Source organism: Bos indicus, chromosome X, assembly GCF_029378745.1.
Source record: "Bos indicus isolate NIAB-ARS_2022 breed Sahiwal x Tharparkar chromosome X, NIAB-ARS_B.indTharparkar_mat_pri_1.0, whole genome shotgun sequence".
Taxonomy (NCBI): domain Eukaryota; kingdom Metazoa; phylum Chordata; class Mammalia; order Artiodactyla; family Bovidae; genus Bos; species Bos indicus.
In genome coordinates this window covers 35,676,266-35,699,469 of record NC_091789.1, presented here as the reverse complement: position 1 = coordinate 35,699,469, position 23,204 = coordinate 35,676,266, and the positions used below count along the sequence as shown (strand labels likewise).

The 23,204-nt window shown below is 40.3% G+C and overlaps 1 protein-coding gene across 1 annotated transcript in view; it reads left to right on the top strand.

Annotated features, from left to right (window-relative positions):
• Window positions 1-22,251, top strand: part of GABRA3 (gamma-aminobutyric acid type A receptor subunit alpha3) — a 240,934-nt gene extending 218,683 nt beyond the window's left edge. The window contains exons 8-10 of the mRNA XM_019956417.2: window positions 1,953-2,105; window positions 6,578-6,789; window positions 20,122-22,251. Of these exons, the coding sequence (XP_019811976.1) occupies window positions 1,953-2,105; window positions 6,578-6,789; window positions 20,122-20,457 (701 nt within the window). The 3' untranslated portion in view covers window positions 20,458-22,251. The remainder of the gene's footprint in view (window positions 1-1,952; window positions 2,106-6,577; window positions 6,790-20,121) is intronic.
• Window positions 22,252-23,204: the final 953 nt, after the last annotated feature.

Here is a 23,204-nt window from a genome sequence, read left to right as displayed (position 1 = left end):
AAGTAGGAAGCCCAGGCAGAAAATACACATTGGGGAGTTATCAAAGTTAAAGGTATTATTTAAAGATACAGACCTGGATAAGAATGCCAAGGGAGTGAGACAAGCTCGTTTGTGTGCTCTGTGCCTTCGCCCAGGCAGTTGCCAAGCAAGGCCTGGCAGAGTAGTGTGCTGTGGAAACATGAGGTGTGCACACATACATTGCACCTTCTTGCCTTGGGCAAGTCTGAGTTGTTGCAGATCACCAAGACAGGTAGAGGCAGACTCACTGACAGGTAGACCAGCAGATCAGTGGATATGGCGCTGCTCTTGACCATGAATTGAGGAGACCCTCTGCTGGCATGAAAGGCCAGTTGAAAATGCTTCAGCTAGAACATCATGACCTTGTAATAGAAGTGGTCATGCTCTAGCAGGGTTTATTGGGTCAGATGCATGTAGGCTCCACTGCACGTGCAGTAGGGGCACCTCCAACAGTGAGGGGAGACCAGGAAGCAAGGCCATTTGCCCTCCTGAGGTCAGGGAGGGAATGAGGAAATGGCCCCAGAGGCAATATTGCAGCTGCCTGATCTGCCTGCTCCTATCAAACCCTCTGCTAGGTGGGACAGTACGTGCCTGGACAGATGGGCCAGCTGGGGCTACCCTACTAGGATCTAGGATGTGATACCTCCCGCAGATTTTCCCTCCACCTCAATACAAGTGTCTGGATTTGGGGCTGGAGATGCTAGCCTCTGCTCACTCACACACCAGGCACCTGCTATTGGATGGTGCAGACCCCTCAGTTCAGCTGTCATCCAGGACCCTACAGTGCCCTTCTAGGATGTAACAGGAGCAGGACAGGCACACAGCCATTAGCATGAGACCTTTACCAGGGTGTTTAGAGAGCCTGCTCAGCCAGTAGTCAGCTTGCAGGTGTCCTTGTGGCAGAGAATACAGTGAGAGGCGGATCTTGGCCTTCTTTCCAGGCCCTCCAGGCACTTCAGCCTCAGGCCAGTGGGTGAGCTGGGGGCCCCCTGGGGACAGGCAGAGGGCTGTGTCCTACAGAGCTCCAAGTCATCGCTACAGATACCCATTTTCCAAGCCCAGGCCTCAAAGCAGCCATAAACCTCTTCCCCTGTCTGCAGCCTAATGGTGGCAGTGTCTTCATAGGTTGCAGTCCATGGAGTTCTCAGATTCCCTTCAGTTTAAATAAAAAGTTTGAGGGCCAGTTCAGTCCTGTGCATTTTGGCTCCCTCGGTGATGATGGCTGGGCAGGGTCTGAAGACTTGGTCCTGAGGGCGCCTCCAGCTGAGATCTGCCTCTTCAGCTGGGCCAGGGCACTAGCAAGAGGATGCACACTGGGGGCTGGATGAATGCTTCTGGGCACAGTAACCGATCCATGCAGTGACCCCTTCCTCTTAGCCAGGCCTGGAGCTTGACGGGTGAAGGTTGACCTTGGGACCTTGCCTGTTTTTGTTAGAACAGAGAATAACATTTGTTTTGGTGAAGGTTTACAGGAACATGGTGACCTGACTGTGACTTCAGCTCAAGAACAAAGGATCTGACAACAAGAAGTTTGTAACAACAAACCATGGCCATCCCTCACCTTTCCTATAAAAGGGCTTTGCTGAAAGCTTTCTGGGAGTTCAAGGTTTTTAGGGCATAAGCCACTCATCTCCTTGCATGGCCCTGCAAGAAACCTTTCTTTGTGCCAAGTTCCGACATTTTAGTATTGTATGGCCTCACTGTGTGTTGGTCACATGGATTTGTGTTTGGTAACATTTTCACCAAAAAAAACAAAAACAAAAACCCACCTCTGTACTTCTTCATGATTATTAAAGAGATCTGGTTACGTGGACCTGAGAGGTACTGGAATGTCTTATTCTGAGTATAAGGTTAAGGAGCTTTGTGAACTGAATTGGGGCCCACCTTGATCCAACAATGTTTGACTGCAATAATGTCTAATTTTTACTCTCTAGGAGAATATGTCGTCATGACAACCCACTTCCACCTCAAGCGAAAAATTGGCTACTTTGTGATCCAGACCTACTTGCCATGTATCATGACTGTCATCCTGTCACAAGTGTCTTTCTGGCTCAACAGAGAGTCTGTCCCTGCCCGCACGGTCTTTGGTGAGTGTTGTTTTATGAAGAATAGGGTCAGGGGACATTTGCAAAGTGTTATGATGAACAGTCAGAGTAGGGGTAAGGATGGTAGAAGAATCATTACTGTAGTGAATGGGAGAAACACCTGAGCCTAGCATTAGTAACTAAGTCATCATACCTTGGTATGTTCAGCAACTGAATTATTAAAAGTGGGAATAAGAAGAGTATTGTAACATTAAGGTTTACTGAAATGCTTCCTATCTCAGTCAGGTTTGCTTCCAGAGCTGGAGAGGGATGGAACTTTCAGTGAAATGGAGAGGAAATTAGTGGGCAGAGCTGGAGAAAGGGAAGGGGAGAAACTAAGCTGAAGACAGAGAAGTAGATTGGGGCTTTTTAATAACCCAGCTTTTTATATGACCATCTGACTTTGCTGCTTCCTCTCTAGCCTTTTTCAAAGTATGAATTGTCTGATATTCAGTAAGAGCTACAAAGTTGGAAGGTTTTTACAAGAATACCTATAATTAGAGAAATTTTTTTCACTATGAATTGACTGTTGTCTAGGAAGAGATTTGCATAACTTTAGCACTTTTCCATGAGAGACTTAAAGCACATAAACTGTTTTCTGTACGTTTTTCTCATTGTAAGATTTTTTTTAGGAGATAAACATTAATTGACTCTTAATCCACTAAATTGTATTCACATACTTTGATATACTGAATATTCCCAAAGAAGGCCAGTATTTCCTACAGAGATATTGAAGCTATACTGTGTAATTAAAGAATAAATGATGTTTCAGAAAGAAGAAGCATTTTAGGTCAGGTAGAAGAGGAGACAGTAGTGGAGAAAGAAAGAGAAATAATCTGTAAAGTAAGAAAAAAATGAGAAATGGTGTGATATCATGGAAATCAAGAGGCGAGCATTCAAGAAGCAGGGAATAATCAACTGGGGTGAATTCTGTATGTTTAGGTAAAATGCAGATAAAAACTATATTTGGGATCATGATATGCTTGGTTGCTAGTGATTTGAAAAGAACAGCCCTAATGAAGTTGAGGGGTGCATAATCTATATAGGAGTAGATTATATTTGCCCAATTTTTGGAAATGTTGCAAACTAGATACCTTGAAAAAAATCTTCCTGTACAAAATCCTTAAAAAAAAAAAACAGAACATAGAAAACATTCTTTTTTAATATCTGAGCTCATAAATCAAACACTCAGTGGCCCAAATGGAAGAAGGAACTGAAAACTGGAATGTTAATAACATGAGCTGGTACTGTTGTAGCAGGAAAATGGATCGATGGATGGACTACTTATCTTGGTAGATAAGAGTTTGAGTTTTAAGGTTACACAAGAAAGGCTTTTAGCTTGAGTGAAATTAAGGGTTAGAACTAGGATTGTGGTAGGCTTAATAATGGTCCCTAGTGATACCTATATTCTAATCTCTGGAATTTGTGAATGTTACATTATATGACAAAAGGACTTTACAGATTTGTTCTAAGTTAAGAATTTTGAGATGGGGAGATTATCTTGCATTATCTCTAGCAACTTTAGTTGGGTGGGACAGACATACATTATCAAAGAAGCATATTAGACTTTTAGAAGTACTCAGAGGAAGGAAGAGGGCAGGCACAGAACAGCTTTGTAGAAGAGTCTTAAAAGAGAAGCCCTGGGTGGCAGGCCTGGATCTTTTAAAATGCCAAACCTCTTTTTCCATCCATGAAGTACACCAGATGCTTGATTGAGGGCCCTACCAGCTCTGACTAGCTAAGAACTCTTCACAAGATGACAGTTTTAATTAAGCCTTGGAGGCTAGAGTTCTAAACATCTCCACTGAGATATGGTACCTAAACACTTGTGTTGCAGTATGGTTCTCTTGATCCGTGCTTTGGCACTGTTAACAATGTACCAGTGTGGACAATTGCATTTGCTGATAACCATAAATTAGATAACTTGTTTGTTCCATGAATCACTTGCTGGGTGTGATCAGAGGATTACTGAGCTTTAGATCCATTCTCAGAGCTTACCAGGCTACAAATTCAGATTTTGTTATGAGGTCCTAGCTGTATGGCTTGTTCCTGACAGAGCTTAAATTGTCTTGTCACTAATCAGCCTTGACAATTCTCTGCTCAGTTTGTGTAAAGGTGCTCCTTTAGGGTCTCTTTGTTGAAACTGTATTAAGTTTTTGCCAGTCTGGATTTTGACTTATATAGTAAATGTGTAAGTAAGGTATTCAAAGAATCAAGATATGAAAGGAGGCTCCAGAGACTGCAGCACACATGGCTGACTCTCTGGGTAGAGTTAATAGTTAATAGGCCTCATCTGCTTGCTTTTTGATATAACATATCTCACCCCATTAGGACTACGTTCCATACCCTACTTGACCCAGGCTCATAAGGGTCACACTCTCCATCTTCTTGAGGAATCCAACACTTAGAAAGAGGTTCTGACTATTCCTTCTTACTAAATTCTGGATGGATTTGGGTACACAACTGCATCATCAAAATTCTGGAGGAGACTGTAGGGAATATTTATATAGATGGGAAGAACGAAGGCAAGGAGATATTAAGGAAATTTCCCAAGATACAAAACCAGTAAGTAGTAGAACTCAGGACTTCCTACTTCTAGTGTAGGTATTCAAGACTGGGGCATCCCAGGTGGCTCAGCAGTGAAGAATCCGCCTGCCACTGCAGGAGACATGGGTTTGATCCCTGGTCAGGAAGATCCCCAGTAGAAGGGAATGGCTACCCACTCCAGTATTGCCTGGGAAATCCCATGGACAGAGGACCCTGGTGGGTTGCAGTCCATGGGCTTGCAAAAGAGTCAGACACAACTTCACAACTAAAAAACAATAACATTTAAGACTGGAACTCTTACTAACAATGACAAAATTAGTGTTATAATATTATTGTTAAAATGTGACAATAATTCAGTTCAGTTCAGTCACTCAATCGTGTCTGACTTTTTGTGATCCCATGAACTGAAGCACACCAGGCTTCCCTATCCATCACCAACTCCTGGAGCCTACCCACACTCATGTCCATTGAGTTGGTAATGCCATCCAACCATCTCACCCTCTGTCGTCCCCTTCTCCTGCCCTCAATCTTTCCCAGCATCAGGGTTTTTTCAAATGAGTCAGTTCTTCACATCAGGTGGCCAAAGTATTGGAGTTTCAGCTTCAGTATTAGTCCTTCCAATGAACACCCAGGACTGATCTTTAGGATGGACTTGTTGGATCTTCTTGCAGTCCAAGGGACTCTCAAGAATCTTCTGCAACACCACAGTTCAAAAGCATCAATTCTTTGGCACTCAGCTTTCCTTATAGTCCAACTCTCACATTCACACATGACTACTGGAAAAACCATAGCCTTGACTAGATGGACCTTTGTTGGCAAAGTAATGTCTCTGCTTTTAAATATGCTGTCTAGGTTGGTCATAACTTTCCTTCCAAGGAGTAAGCGTCTTTTAATTTCATGGCTGCAGTCACCATCTGCACTGATTTTGGAGATCCCCAAAAATAGTCAGCCACTGTTTCCACTGTTTCCCCATCTATTTGCCATGAAGTGGTTAACAATATGTTAATATGTTAACCACAACACTATATAGTTCATGTGCATATCTAAACTATGAACAGATTACAAAAATTTTTTTAATATAATTTAAAAATGAGTAAAAGAAAGTCTTAAATTTAGGTTAATAAATACCACCAAGAAAAAGAATCAACTGATTTAAAACCAAGCTCTGGTTTGGCAAAAACTCATAAGAAATAGATGTGAGAATAGTTTTGGTTGCTCATGAATTCAATAGGACCTAGACTGTGATGTAGCTAAAGGACAGTTTTTCTACAATAGTTTGTTGTGTTATTAGGGGAATAGTGTCCACAATAAATTAAATGAATCTCCAGCTAATATCAGACCATGTCCTGAGTCTTAGCCTAAGTTCTGGTCTGTTGAGAAGGCATCTTACCAGAATGGAGAAGGAGGAGAAACAAAAGAAGGAGCTTGTCATGTTCTAGAGATGAACAGACTCACAAGGAACCACGGCCACTCTCTCCAACTTTCTGAAGTCCTGTCCCAGAAAGAAAAAATCAGGGTTTCTTTTCTTACGTCTCCAGACAGAACCTCTGAGATCAATCAGTGGATTAGGAGTTAGAGGAAGGCAGGTTTCAGCATAAGGTAGACTTTTCTAATTAGAAAGCTCTATTACACTGAAATAGGTTACCTTCAACCTAGTCTTCAATGGAAATGTTTAAGCTGAGGTTAAAGGGCAACTCTTAAATGCTATACTGGAGATTCCTATTCCTGTGATAATTGGGATGGGGTGGTTACTACGTAGAACCATTCCATTTTGACATTATCTGATTTTTTTTTTTTTTTTTTTTTTACTTTAAAAGAGGGCATTTTGGGTGGGTTTAGCTCCTCCTTTCAAGGAGGAAGATGGTGATATCATCAGGTACACTCAATGTCTTTTAGTGGCAACTAGTTCTTATTTTCTCTCTCCCTAGGTGTCACCACTGTTCTCACCATGACCACCTTGAGTATCAGTGCCAGAAACTCCTTACCTAAAGTGGCATATGCGACGGCCATGGATTGGTTCATAGCCGTGTGTTATGCCTTTGTATTTTCTGCGCTGATTGAGTTTGCGACCGTGAACTACTTCACAAAGCGGAGTTGGGCTTGGGAAGGCAAGAAGGTGCCAGAGGCCCTGGAGATGAAGGTAAGATACAGGAAAGGTGGGGGCTGGGAAGCATTCCCTGAGAGAACTGTATTGGAACCAGGAGTGGGCAGCCTGCAGCCTGTGGGAACTGGCCAGGGCTGTGTGCTATTCACTGGGGTCATCAATCCAATTCTCAACTGGAGTGCTTCTTGGCAGTGTGGAGTGTTTGCTGGGGGCAAAGAAAAGAGGGTTGGTATCATGGAGGGCTGATGCCTTGTGGTGAGGGATCAAACCTAAGTGTGATACTGCTGAACCCAAGGGGAATATGTTGTACTTACAAAGTCACCCAGAAGAGTGGTCTTTATCTTCCACCCAGAGAACAGTCTCTAGGGCCACTTTTGCCCCTCATTTTGGCAATATGTTCCCATTACCATCAAACAAAAATGATCATCATTCCTTCTGTGTCTTTGCTAATTTTTACTCTCTACCTGGAATGTTCTTTTCTTATTTTCCTGCCTGATAAAGACCTGCTCAGTCTTTAAGAACCAGATGAAATGCTATTTTTCTCCATAGAAGCTTTCCAGAATCATGAGATAGCTTCAGCTTTTCTGGGGGTGGGTAAGGTTGCTCATGATATGAAAAGCATTTATTTGCATTAGAGCTATTTGTCTGCTTCCTCACTAGACTGAACTTCTTGAGGGCAGGGACTTGCCTGCATTTGTCTAACTAGCTAGCATCTGTGTACAGCATCTGACTCATAGTAAAAGCTGAATAAATGTTAATTGGATTAATGGATGAGAAGAAAGAAAAAAATCCCAGTAAACCACTGGAGTTGGTAGGAATAGAAAAACATAAATACAGTAAAATCAGGTTTGGTATCCTTGACTGCTTTAAAAGAGTTGAGATCTCTAGCTGTAGATGAAGACTAACCCACGATGCTAAAAAGAATGGGCAGATGTGGCCCCAGAATCATGGAGAAGAGAAAACATAATGAAGATTTTTCAAACTGGAGGAATAGAATCCATAGAATATAGACTGGTGAGTTGGAAAATTTTTAGAATAGATCTTAACTATTTATTTAGATAAAATGTATTAACTCTTTGCTATAAATCATGGAGAAATAAGTATATTTCTTCTTCCTCCATCTACTCTACCATAGGGATTTCTTGGTTGGTTTTATTATTATTCTTAGTCTAGTTGTTAACATTTGTATCCTTAAAATATATTTACCCATCTAATGCTTGATTCATCATTTATAAACCAGGTCTGTTGATCCCTCACCCACTGCAAGATATAAGGAAATTATTATACTTATCCTGCTTCTCACCTTTGCTTTCTACCAGTTCCTGTCATTGCTCAACTTTTGTTATACAACTGTTTCCACATTGTCAAGTTTTATAGTATTTACATGCTTTTATGCAGTCATAATTTCTGTATTTTACTACTCACAGTTCTATATTTAAAAAGATTCTCTTCTCAAAATAGTCCTCTTATCCATTTTTATGTTCATCGCTTAGTTACCTCAAGGCTATCCTCTGGAAGTTTCTTTAGGAAGTGTTCGTGGGAACCATATTTCCTACTATCTTATGTCAGTAATGCCTAACATTACTGACAATCTTACATGTATAAAATTATCTGTCAGTTGTGTTTATACTTGAATTATATTTGGGCTGTTGTACAATTTGTGGGTTGCATTCTCTTTCTCTAACATCCACATAGACATTGGTTGCTATTTTCGGTTCTAGAACTGAATATTGTTATGAGGAAATTTAAAACCACCCTGAGAAGCTTTCACATAATGAGGAGATGATTTTATGGCTTAGAAACCCATATGCATGTGTCTTTTATTTACAAGGATAGATCTTGATCTATCTGTATGAATTTTTCCTAGGACAGCATGTTGCCCTTAACTCTATAGATTCACAACTGTCCTTGTTTCAGGAAAGCTTTCCTGAAACACATCTTTGCTCTGTTACCTTCCTAAAAGCACAGATTATACATATAATATAACTTTATAATCCTTATTTACCATTATTCTCTGGTAATTTCCAACTGTTCTTATCCATTTTATTTTTCTCAAGCCTGTCTTCTGTGTCTCTGAACATTTTCACCGTGTCCTCCTTCATTTCTATAGTAGTAGTATTTTTCCTTATATTAATTTTACGATTTCTGCTGACTTAGCTTTTAATGTATTCTGTTTGTTTTGTGTGTTGTTATGCAGTTCTTTATTGGTTCTTTCCCCTCATTGTAACATGTTTTGCATCAGTAACATATTCTTTTTCAACTGTTACTTGAAGTTGTATTAGAGGACTTCTTTACTAACACTGCTATGTGTGAAAGTATCATTTTGGGGAGGGACTGAGACAATGAATAGGATAGTTGTGAGTGGTTGAGAATAAGTAGTTTAAACTTAATAGTTTGACCATCATCCGTTATCTATATAAATTCTTATAAATAACCCACAAGAAAGGCCTCTATGTATGGTGTGGTGTGTGCGTGCTTGTGTGCATATGTGTAATATTGTACCCTTTAATGTTTCCAGTCTCTACCTCCTCACTACTATGTGGTAATCAAACAGTATTCCAGGATGTTCTCACTACCAGCCTGAAAACCATTTGTTTCAAAACAGAGGTCATTTGTTTTTCACTCAGGTCCTGCCATCCACATTTTAGGACTCTGTTCTTGGCCTGAAATCTAGAATATTAGGCATCCTCAATGTCTTCTTCACCCTGATCCAATTTTTACTGCATTTGGGAGCCCTTACGTTTTGGGGTGAGGGTTAAAAATACTTCCAATTTTCATCAAAGATGGAGTTTTGGTTTCATATATCATTTTCCTTATTTTGGTTGGTTCCAGAGAAGAAAAGGAAGCAAAGATGTCCTTATTCTGACATATTAAACTGAAAGACCCTTATTAAACAAATGTTTTAAGAGCAGTTTGCACTAACTACTGACATATAGCCTGATTTAACTAAGAAGAAATAGTGCCAAACTAACCTTAAGAAAATTCATGGAAAGTTTACTAGACTGGTAAAACAGGAAATATACAGACTTTATCAAGACATCTAACTTTTTAAAATTATGTCTTCATGAAGAAGAAATAGCAGTTGAAAAAATATTACAATTATGCTGATGTAATTGGTTGACCAATTGAAGTCAAATATAATCTGATTGATGGATGGACATCAACCTGAATGGATATTGCTTTAATAAGCCACAAGGCTTTATCTTTGACCCTCCACAGATTCTTTACCATCTGAGCTACCAGGGAAGCCCTCTTAAATTCTGTCATCTGTGACTTAAATAAAGATACATAATATAGGAGATTCAAATTTGTAAGCTGGCATTAATAAAAAAGAGTATCTTTTGAAGTAGAGTCCAAGAGAATTTCTGAAGTTTGAAAGAATAGACTGAAACCAAAAGGTTAACATTTCTAAATACAACAGATTTTTACACATATATTCCAAAAAAGTTCACAGATAAAAAAGGTTAACAAAGATTTGCATGTTATAAATAAGATGCTATGATATAGGGAAAGAACACATTTAATGTAGGCCATCCATGTGGTGTAACTCTTGAAAAGCCAAATTTGATTTGAGTCTGAGTTAGGAGTTACCTAGAACAAATGAGATGATAAACCCCTTTTATTCTGTACAGGTTGTACCATGTTTAAAATATGCTGTTCCAGTTTGGCTACTACAATGGAGAAAGGACAGATGCATTAAGGCAATGATGATTGCTAATTTCAGATATCTAAAAGGCAGTCATAAATACCTTATGAAATATGTGGTAGACTTGTTTTTTGTGATTGGAAAGAGATGCAGTGGTGGCTTGAGGGTAGAAAGAGCACTTGAACAGTGTAGCTGTCAAAAATGATAACCGTTTCTCCAATTCCAAGGAGTGCTGAAAATGAAAAAAAAAAAAAAGAACAAAAAGAATCATCTAAAAGTCTTCTGCAGAGATGGTGATCTTAGTATTCCTCCTTAGTTCTGTCAATCAATTTAAGTTATTGAAAGGATGTTGATGAGAGTTGAAAAAAACTATGAAATGTATAAAAATGGATTTCTAATATGCGGGTACTATGTTTTGTGCACGCTGCTACAATATGAAGGAACTAACAGAACCACTGACCCACAGAAAAAAACGAAGTGCATTAAAAGTAAAAAACAGTGCAATTTAACTATAACTTATTTGCTTCCTTTAGAGAGACATATTAAGCCTTATTTGCCTCATAAAACTAGAATAGGGGAGCATAAAACTGTTTAAAACTAATATAAATTATCCAAAAGTCTATTTCTGATCTGTACTATGGTCAAGGATTAGACAGAATGTGAGGGGAAAGATAAAGGATAGGAAAAGAAGGGATAGGTAGGAACAAATACCTCATTTTCAAATGAAGACAAATGACTACCTTATAATAGCACTCAATGAACTGTGGGCTTCTGAGGAACAGCTACACATTTTATCACCACTTCCTTTAAAAATCCCACTAAAATGAGGGTAAAGAAATAAAACAGGTATAAACCCACAAGTACCAGGAGCACTGAAGAGGACTTTCAGTCAGACAAGAGATTGTAATGCATTTTTTTAAGAAAAATGAATGTGGAAAGACGAATAAGAACTGATTTATCAAGTTGGAGAGAGATATAACCCTGGAGAAACTCAGCATTCAAGGTGCTTCATACAACAGACAATAAACCATGGGGGTGCAATTAAGGGGACTGAATAAAGGCCTGTGTACAGAGTAGTCAAGACCCCAGAGCCTGCCAGCATTTAATATGTCAACAGCCAGATGTATAGTTTCCTAAAGACCAGCAGACGTTTCTTTTCTAAAGAAGCTGAATGTCTCCATAGAAAAGACCTTAATACAGTGACATTCTGGGGTATCCCATAAAATGACCTCCCTCCAGATAGCATAGTTTACCAGTCAACAAGCCCAGCTCAGGCACACTAAACATACAGACATCTTTTATGTTGCCAAATAATACTATGATATGAAGCATTATCAAAGTGAAATTTGTAATAGAGAAAAGTAAAGATTCAAAAAAAACTCATCTTGGCAGGAACAGAAATAATTTAGGGAATTAAAGAGAACCTAAGAAAAACAAAAGTAAATCTTATCTTATATTTATAAATATAGCATATACATAAAATAAGGAGGATGCTAATATAAAAGGAAATCAGAGAATAAGGAAGAGCTTCTGAAATGAAAAATAACCACCAAGTGGTAATGAAGCCGATCCAATAAGGAAGGGCAACAACCTCCATGAACACAGAAGACAAGCCACACAAGGGGTTCCAACCCCAAAACAAAGGCTGTGCCAAAAACCAAGAGGCTGCTTTGGGGACAAAGACCCCAGTGAAGGCAGTACTCTGCAAACAACTCAGAGGCCAAGCCTTTCTGGGGAAATGTCTCCAGGGTTTCACAGTGTAACAAGAAATAGAGGTTTCCATAGATGCTGCGGTTCTCTCTGTCCCAGCTGTGGGGTTGGTGGCCTGAGCTAGGAGAGGAAAAAAAGCAGTTTTCACTCAGTTTCAGTTCCCTGCTCGAGGTGCTGACCCAAATCCCTGCCACAAGAGGGTCAGTCTGAATATACAAACCCTATTTGGTTGTGTGATCCTCTCAATAATTTGTGAAAAAAAGTGAAATTGTTAGTCACTCAGTCGTGTCTGACTCTTTGCAACCCATGGACTGTAGCCCATCAGGCTCCTCTGTCCATGGGATTTCCCAGGCAAGGATGCTGGAGTGGATTACCATTTCCTTCTCCAGGGGATCTTCCCAACCCAGGGATCAAGCCTGGGTCTCCTGCATTGCAGGCAGATTCTTTACCATCTGAAACACCAGGGAAACCCCAATAATCAGCTCTAGCTTGTTTCATAACTTTCCTGGCTTTGCTTGATCTGTTAGCACTTTTTCTCAAGACATTGCAGCATTTCTGCCAGGCAGTATTTATGCATTTGTTAACGAAAATCAAGATGTGACTAAAGATCAGAAGCTCAGTAGCAACCTATGTTGTAGCAGTGATGTCAGTCCATTGTCTTCAGAGAGTTAATGTTGAAAACAAAATTCTTATTGATCAGACAAACATGGTCTGCTGAAGACACATGCACTTTTGTAGAGTTTAACATTTTGTGTTTTTCTGAAGAAAATATACATATATACATATGTTGCTTTATTTGAAACAAAATATGATGCATTTGAAAAAATAACTGCCAAAATGAAAGTTTCAATAGACATGGGAAAATAAACTGAAAAAAAAAAAATCTTTCTACAAGTAAGGTAAAAAGGAAATAATTGACAAATGAAAAGAAGAGGTTAAGGGACTTAGGGATGAATCCAGGAAATTCATCCAACTCAGAACCTGCAGAATGAGTGAACAGAGAAATGGGAACAAAGGAAATTAGCAAAGAACTAATATAAGACATGTTTACAAAAGGAAAGATATAAGCCTCCAGATTGAAAGTGTTCTCATAGGCCCACATAAAGTCACGTCATCTTGAGATTTTAGAAAACCAGGGATAAATGGTAGACTAAAGAGATTCTAGAAAGGCAATAAGTGTTATTTACAAAGAAATGATTAGCAGAATGGCATCAGACTTCCATTGGATGCTGGAAGACAGTGGAGCTGTAAATCTAGATCTGAAGGACAAATGATTTTCAACCTTGAATCCTATGCCTAGCCAAAGTATCACTTACATGGAAAGGTAGTTATTTTCAGACCTGCTAGAACTCAGAAATGTCACTTCTCATGGATTCCACCTTAGGAGAATACAGGAGAATATGTTCTATTAAAACGAAAGTAGAACGAAAAAGATAAAGACACTGGACCAGAGAAGAGGGTATCCTACAGAAGAGATAGATGAAGGGAATTCCTAAGATGAAAGCTATGTAGCAAGCAAACCTGGAGAAGAACCCAGTGCAATTTGTAGCAAGAGGCTAGAGGTATTTATCCAGTCGTTTATAATGATGTTACCATTGATTATTGATTGCACTAGAAAGATTGCTATAATTGTATGGAAGATGGAGGAAGGGTTGCATAAGTGAGATAAATCAGCATGAAAATATGAATGGTTATGTATAAAACTGATAGCAGTATAAGCATATTACTTAGAAATATATAAATATTAGAAAGTTTAGAAAATTAAAATAAAGATAGAAAGTTAAAAATAATTATGTTGTAGGACAAGGTTGGGTTACAGGCATTATAAGTTTTTACATTTATTTCTTTTTAACTATGTGCATTATTACCTAGATTATATTTTTTGAAAATTAAAAGAGCAAATTAAAATGAAGAAATAAAACTATATTTTAAAAAAAGACAATTATTATTCTTAGAAGTTCTTTTAAAATATAAATTCTTACCTAAATTTTGGAAACACAGTAATTCTTATGCTTTTTTCTTATTTTCAAATAAGAAATTTGAATGCTCTAGAATAACATTTTATTTTACATTAGAAAATACTCAACTTCCACCCATAATTTAGAAAAGTTTAGTTGTTTATCATTAATGGCTTTTTAAAATTTCTAGCATTCCTGTAAAAACAGCCATAAATCAAGTCACCACTTGGTATGTTCTCTCTGGGGTGAATGATATTCACTCTGGGTTAATTTGTATTCATAAAGTGGTAGCCTTCTCACCCTTTTCTACAGTAGATATAAATGCCCTGACAACACACATACTCTATCAGTGGTGAGTTGATTGAAACAGAAACAAACGGGGATCAGTCAAGATGGCAGAGAAGAAAGACCCAGCGCTCACCTCCTCTCAAAAGCACACCAAAATCACAACTATTTGCAGAACAACCATCCATGGAAAAGATCAAAATTTACCAGAAAAGACCTTCTACAACTAAAGATATGAAGAAGGAACCAAACAAGACAGGTGGAGTTGTGATATAGGCAAGTCTTATACCTTGGGTGGGCAATCCACAAACGAGAGGAATATTACCATTACAGAGGTTCTCTCCTAGGAGTGAGGGGTCTGAGCCCCAAGGTGGGCTCCATAACCTGTGGGTCATATGCCAGGAAAATGAACCCCCAGAGCATTTGGCTTTGAAGACCAGTAATGCATACAATTGAGAGTCCCAGAGAGCTGGGGGAAAATAGAGACTTCACTCACATGCTCTGGGATTCAGGGCAAAAGCAGTAATAGGAGGCTGGGTCAGACCCACCTGCTGATCTTGGAGAGTCTCCTGGAGAAACCAGGGGCAACTGCAGCTCCCCCTGGGGACATAGACACTGGTGGCAGCCATTCTGGAGAATTCATTCTACCATGTAGACACTGGTGCTGGCAAACTCCATTTTGGAATCCTCCCTCTAACTTATTAACCTCAGGACCCAGCCCCGCCCTGGCCCAACAGTCTATAGGTGCCAGTTCTAGGACACCTCATACCAAGCAAATAACTGGGCATGGACACAGGTCTACCCACCAACAGATAAACACAGAGTCGGACATGACTGAGCGACTTTACTTCCACTTTTCACTTTCATGCATTGGAGAAGGCAATGGCAACCCACTCCAGTGTTCTTGCCTGGAGAATCCCAGGGACGGGGGAGCCTGGTGGGCTGCCGTCTCAGGGGTCGCACAGAGTTGAACACAACTGAAGCGACTTAGCAGCAGCAGCAGCAGATAATATTTGAGTCTCATCCGCTCTTTCCTTTCTCATCCACTAGCCCCAGGTCCATCCCCACATATGGTCTGGATATCCCCTACCCTCTCTCGCACCTGCATTTTCTCCCCATTCTATTGGCTTACTGACCTCTTCCTAATCCAGCATGTTCCCTTCCTCTTTTGAATTCACTTGACTCAGCATTTGTGCCTTTCTGTGTTTTTTTTTCGTGTTCTCCCTTATATTTTAGTTCTCTCTTATTTTAATTAATCTTCATTAGACAGCCTAAAATTTATCATCTTAACTGTTTTTAATAAGTATGTTCACAGTATTGTACAAGCAACTTTCAGAACTTTTTCATCCTGCAAAACTGAAACTCTATCCCCATGACACCAGAAATTCCAATCCTCCTCTCCACTCTCCCCCTGGCAACCTCCCTTCTACTTTCTGTCTCTAGCAATCTGACTTCTCTAAGTACTGAATACAACTGGAATCATATTTGTCTTTGTGACTGGCTTATTTTATTTAGCATAACATCCTCAAGGTTCATTCATGCTATAGCATGCATCAGAATTTCCTTTAAGGCTGAATAATATCCCATTATATGGATAGACCACATTTTCTTCATCCATTCTTCTCTCTATGCATACTTGGGTTGCTGTCATCTTTTGGCTAGTGAGAATTATGCTGCTATGAACATGGGTGTACTCATATCTCTTTAAGACCTTGCTTTCATTTGAGGTGGGCAATATACTCCAAAGTAGAATTGCTGGGTCATATTTTAATTTTCTGAGGATCTGATGTACCATTTTTCATAGCAGCTGCACCATTTTACATTCCCGACAGCACATAAGGGGTCAAATTTCTCCATATCCTTGTCTACACTTGTTATTTCCTTTTTTTATTGTTACTGTTATTGTTCTTATTTTTAATAGTAGGCACCCTAATGGGTATGAGGTGGTATCTCATTTTGACTTTCATTTCTATTATGATATTAAGCATAATATTAAGCATCTTTTCACATCTTTATTGGCCATTTCTATATCTTCTTTTGAAAAATGTCTGTTTTAAAACCCATTTTAAAAATTGGGTTGTTTGGGTGTAAAAATTGGGTCTTTGTCTGATTTGTCTTTGAATCTAACATAGCATACACTCCATTACTTTACCCACTTCTGAAAACTGGGGTTCAGGAAAGTTGGATGGATGTTAGGTTAACACAGTCATAGGACTTTATCTGCATATACTTTGAGGTCCTGGAGGTCTCAAGTACATTCACGGCTTCAGCTAACCCTCTAATTAGCACTTCTGAAAACAATTAACATGAACGTCATCTGAGAAAAACTCTAAAGTTGTTGGACATGCATTAGTCCATAAAAGTTTTCACTACCTCATCCCCAGTCCACATGAGGTAGCTTTCTAGAAGGAAAAATGTCCTGCCCTGAGGTCAAAATGCTTGGAGGAATTTGGAAGAGTGAGTTTCAGTTTGGTGGTATGGGAATTACTCCAGGATGAACTATAGAGATATTCTATATATCTTTGTCTGTATAGGAGAAGTCATACTAGATAGGAGAGGTCATACTTCTCAAAAGTTGGAGAAGACTCTTGAAAGTCCCTTGGACTGCGAGGAGATCCAACCAGTCAATCCTAAAGGATATCAGTCCTGAATATTCATGGGGAGGACTGATGCTGAAGCTGAAGCTGAAGCTCCAATACTTTGGTCACCTGATTCGAAGAACTGACTTGTTGGAAAAGACCCTGGTGCTGGGAAAGATTGAAGGCAGGAGGAGAGGGGATGATATAGGAATAGATGGTTGGATGGCATCACCGACTCGATGGACATGAGTTTCAGCAAGCTCCAGGATTTGGTGATGGACAGGGAAGCCTGACGTGCTGCAGTCCATGAGGTTGCAGAGAATCAGACACAACTGAGCAACTGAACTGAACTGATAGGAGAGGTCAAGACTCAGCAGGAATAAATTAGAAATCACATGAAGAATCTTCAGCTGGGGGGTCAGGTTTCATTCTGTAAACATCTATAATGCAGCTAAGAGCCCAGCATTGGCTCAAGAGGTAGGCACAGAATCATAGCTTGGTCAGAGTTCAGTGACTCTAGTTTGTGTCTATCAAATTCCAGGGTGTAGAGAAGTATTAGAAAACTAGATGCAGAAATGTGAATTGTTAACCATTAATCTCTGCTTCCTGTTTCTGTCTTCTCAGCACTACAACTTTTGCTTTGATTTCCCTTCTTTGACAATTTAGGTAAAAATTATAGTGGCTGATTAAAAAGTTCCATGATGGAAAGGGCGAGGGAAATTAAAAGGTAATTTTCTTTTATTACTTAAAAAATCTGTGATTAAATCAACTGCTGCTTCTCTACGTATAGAACACAAAGTGCCTACAGAGCTAAAGAAAGTGTTTGCTGTTCAGAATGATTATTTCAAAGACTTGGTCATAACCAGCTTATAAGATGACTAAATGAAATAATATATGTGAGTGTGAAAGCTTCTAGCAAAGTCAGGGTAGTGGGTTTTTTTCTTTCTTTTATTTTATTTTATTTTTTGTCTAACCATGAGAAAAAAAGAGATTAGTAAGCAAATGAATAAGTAAGTAGGCAAACAAGCAAAGTGCTCCTTTATTTAATAGCAGAGGCATTTAGCAGCAGGCCTCTATTCACACAATGAATTTGCTAATTATAAGTGAGTCCCATGTAGTATTTAAAGCATTTACAAGGTTGTTAGACTCCCTTAGAGTTCTGTCCCCCTTCCACTTGTAGCAATGTAACTACAATCCTCAAAGAGAGAATGGTTTTGCTTTTTAAGTGTCCTATTAGTCAGACTGTTCATTTACTTAAACCAGCACCCACTTCTTTGTCCCTCTTACCCTCCCTGATGAAAACCCTGAAGCCAGCACAGACAGGCCTTTATTATGTACACTCTCATCTACCTACAGCAGACTCCTTGTCATTCCTCAAAGTAGCAGTGCCCTTGACCTGTGCATTGCCTTGGCTACATCTTCATCTGGTGAGCTCCTGCTCATCTTTCATGACCCAGCTCGCCATCCTCATTGCCTTCTCTGAGCCACCTTTTCCAGCACCTGAAGGTACTTTGCCCCTCCCTCTACTGAATTCCCATCACCCTTTTATTCATATCTCTTAGAATTCTGATCACATTATATGGCAATGGTGTGTTCACAGGGCTCTCCCGCTACACCACCCCCCCCCCATCACTGGACTGCAAATTCCTACAAAACAAGGAGTGAAACGGACAACTTTTAACCTTCCCACCTATCCTGAAACATCTAGCGTAGTTCTTGGCCCAGTAGATACTCAGTAGCTGTTGGGCAAAAGTTATTATTAGGACCAGGAAGATCAATGGCAGTGTGGTCTAAAGAAAAATAAGTCAGAAAATGGGGGGGACTCAGAAGTAAAGAAGAAAGGAAATAGATTAGGAGAAAGGGGGTCAGTAGGAGAGGGCGGGAGTAGAGAAATCCAGGAAGGAAACACGTGCAAAGAAGTAAAACAGATGCTGGGAAGCAAAGTCACGTTGAGAAAGAAAAATTCGAGGTATGTGAAATCAGGGCAACACATTGGTCATCACTTTCCATCAAATACTCTTGGGTATTTTCAAAGCTCATCTGTCCCCACTTTTCCCTTAAAACAAAGAGGGATAAAAGGAAGAAAAGGCCAGAGTGGGAAATGAGGCAGTGAGCTCAGCACTCAGACTATGTCCTCAGCCACTGCCTTTGGCCTCTCCTGTTCCTCAGCCTCTCTCTTCTGACCCAGGCCTGAACTTTGTCACCTTTTCTCTTTTCTACATGGAAGGTCCATGTATATACAAGTCATATATGTGAGAACAAATGGACACATTTGTGTATGCTTATTTATCATTGAGGTTTTTTTTTTTTGTTTTTTTTTTATAATCTGGAAAAGCAAAGATCAGAGTCATAGCAAGCCCCCAGGATCCCTGCCTGTGCTGTCAGAGGGAAGCAGACGGAAGTTCCCTAGAGAGGCTGTCGCAGAGTCAGACACAACTGAGTGACTGAGATGAACTGAACTAGAGAGGCTGTAGCTCCTGCCTGCATGAAGGGTTATAATGATGCATGTTAACATGCTGTAGAATGTATGTCTTTAAGACAAAATGACTTTCAGACTCACCAAGCTCTCTTCCTCACAGGAGATGTGCCACTTGATGGTTGAAGCCTTTTGGAGTTATGTCTCGGGTAACCAAACAGTGTCTCATACCTATAGAACAGTACAGTGCAGCCCTGGTTAAAAGTTGGGAGCCCAGATGGCTAGTGTGGGCTCTGCCACTCAGTCTGAAGCTAAGTTTTCTCATCTGTCAAATGGGAGTAATTTCACACACTTAGGTCGTACGGTTACTGTGAGGATCAAGTCACATGATTGCATAGGATCCTACACATGACCAAGATTTCAGTTTTCCAGTTATTTCTACCACCATTCTTTCATCTGATCCTCTCAACAACCCTGCCAAATATTTTGATCCTCATTTTACAGATGAAGAAACTAAAGCTCTAAGGGGAGAAGTCACTTGGCCAAAGGCACAATAGCTAGTAAACCAGGATGATGCAGATTTTGTTTTCAAAGTCATCTTCAATTTATTCCTTTGTACAAAGCTGGCTACTCAGTGCTATTGGCTTCATGGCCCCTCTTTCCTAACTTCCCTCATGTCTCCTCCTCCCCACAGCCTTTGAAGGTGTTCTATATAGTGAATTAATTAGCTTTCCTTTTGTCCCCCCATTCTCCCCTACTTTTTCTGGCCCTTAGAAGAAAACACCAGCAGTCCCGACCAAGAAAACCAGCACCACTTTCAACATCGTGGGAACCACCTATCCCATCAACCTGGCCAAGGACACTGAATTCTCTGCCATCTCCAAGGGCGCTGCTCCGAGCACCTCCTCCACCCCGACAATCATTGCTTCACCCAAGACCACCTGTGTGCAGGATATCCCGACTGAGACCAAGACCTACAACAGTGTCAGCAAGGTTGACAAGATTTCCCGCATCATCTTTCCTGTGCTCTTTGCCATTTTCAATCTGGTCTATTGGGCTACATATGTCAACCGGGAGTCAGCTATCAAGGGCATGATCCGCAAACAGTAGATAGTGGTGGCGCTGCAACCAGAGCACTATATACCCTAGGAAGCATCCAGGCACCCAAACCCCAGGGCTCCCCTTCATGTGTTTCAGGATTCTTCTTTTATAACCCTCTTACCACGCCATGACTCTCAGTTAATATTTAGTAATCTCAGTGAAGAAACAATAACAGAAAAAATTACTTGTCCCTCTAACATTGCTGAGTATGTCCCAATTGGAGCCAAACACTGCCATTTGTCCAGTTGCTTATCTTAATCTGCCAGTCTCCCTCAGCTGAGGGCATGGCATGTAATTTACTGCACTCTGCCCACTACAGCACTCTACAGCCTGCAGTGAGAGCCTTGGCTATTGGATAGGTCCAGACTAAGGTGGATTGTTGACTTGTCCAGATCAGATGATTCTGACTCACTAGGGAGCTAGCCTGGGTCTCCAGTGGTCCTGCCTGCCACCTCTCCTGCCCACAACAGGGCCCACTAGGCATAAGTACTGATAACAAAGGCAGGAGCCAGTGCTAACCTCTGAAGATGGCCTGAAACCCCTTTATTGGCTTAGAGGTTAGTGTGGACGATTGAGGCTTACTGCTGTCTACCATGTATTGCCAAAACAGATGGAACCAGTTAGGTCAGCCTGGCACCAAGATGACGAATACCTGCCAGGTCTAGACCCTCAGGAAAATAGTACCGTCTTTGGTATATCTCTCCTCCAGAAAGCCCTTTTAAGCCCTTTGAACCTGTTGTAGCCAGTTGGACATGGCTTAGCTTGGACTCATTACTGCTTACAAACTCTTTAGTAAAAGGATCAAGTATTTGTTTTAATTTATACTAAGAAGGGACATATGCAACAAAATGAGATCAAATGTCTATTTTTTTTTAAAGATTAGAAAGATATGAAAGTCATCTCCTAGCCAAGGCAACTCATCAAATACTGGATGGAGTGAGAAATTTGGGCTTGGTGGTAGTTGAGGCTTGAAGACTGGCTTGGAAAAGAGGGCTACTGGCAGGTGAAAATCAAGTTCTTCTTTCCATACCCTCCACACTCCAGACCCTAGCCCAAGATCTTTTCTCCTACTTGTCAGGGACCTCTGGTCCTCTCTTGATGCCAATATTAAGAGGGATGAATTGGAGTCTAGTTTACTTTTGAGTCAATTAAATCATTAACCTTATTATCACTTTGATAATATATTATTTAAAGGATTCAATCTCATTTGTTCTTAGCATGAATAAAAGGGACAGTTATAATTGTAAATTTTGTATGAAGTAGACAAACTCAGTTTCAGATGTTTGAATGACTCACCGAGGCTCCTTACAAGTGTCCATAATAGAGAACTATCATGGACCCCTTTCCAAAGGCCAACATGAAGATAGGACTGAGAATTCAGGTCCATCTAGACCTCAGAATCGGCACCATCTCAACAGGCATGCTGGGTCCTCAATGCAGTTTGGTTGGACACCAAAAAGATTTTTAGAAAGTCACATTGTGTTATCCAAGGAGACCACTTCTCGTCGCCATGGTTCAAGAGAATGAGATGAAGATGGCAGCCCCAGCCACTAGTCCAAAGTATCTGGGAGCCCCTAAGTAATGCCACAGAGGGCACCGAAAGGAGATTCTCCCTGCCCACGCCCTGATCCGTGCTCCTAAGGGGTCTATCATTAGCTGCTGGTTGCCTTTTCACCCATCCTTCCCCCATCTCCTGCTTCCTTGCCATTGCTGGGATAATGCATGCCAGTCCCATTATTCCTAAGACTGTGTCTGTAGGTAAATTCATGACTATAAGAGTGTAGTGTCGTGGCTATGTGGGGATGGGGGGTGGGGGGGTGGGGCTGTTAATGATTGTCTTGTTCATGATTGTCTTAAGGAATTTAGAATGGAAGCCTGACCTTTACCTCTCTGTAGAAATTGTGTTTCCAAATGCTTTGGTGCAATGTTTAGTGGCTGTTTATTAAACTCTTTCTGAATTGTACTCAGGCTAAAGAACTTTTTTTGGACACTCTTTGACTAACACAAGTCGTAGTCTGTTTTGGGCTTTCACTCCTATTCTCGTGCCACCCTTACTTAACACCATTGGAATATGCTGGGAAAAAGGTATCCCAAGAACAAGAGATCTGTTACAGCAATCCAAAATGGAACCCATGTGAAAAGACTGCTTTGATTGACTCAGGGGTCTCATTACCCAGTATGACAGAGAAGGAAACACTTGTGTTGGTTCCTCCACTAAATTCACCCACTCCCAGGAAATAAGAGAAAGGCCTTTTCTTTGTAATTGAAAAGGCTTTTTTCCCCCCTTTTCCGTTGATTATTATTTTCCTTAGGCAATAGTTCTCTACAGGTAATAGTTACTAGGCAGAGAGAGAATAAGTGTCTAATTGGTTAGTCTATGTGTTGGGAAATAGATGATGACCTTTATCTGTTACAGAGTTAAGAAAAATCTGGGAAATTATCTTATGAGATGTGCTTGAGGAAATCACTGGGCTTCTAAGGGATGGGGAAAATTTCCTTAGGAGAGCATTTTGAGTCATATAAAAGGTTTTCTTGGGTGAAATAAGACCAGAGACTTGAACAATTTAACCCTCAGTGCATGTTCTAGCCATGTGGTCATCTGATTGATGCCGTCATACTACAGCAATTTCATAATCCTTGACCAATTCAATCATACCCCCCGAACAACCATGAGATACAGGCTCCCTACCAAAGTTGCCTGCTACCCATATTTAAATGTTGTTTCCTTGAGAAACTTCTAGGACCAGTTTTCCTCT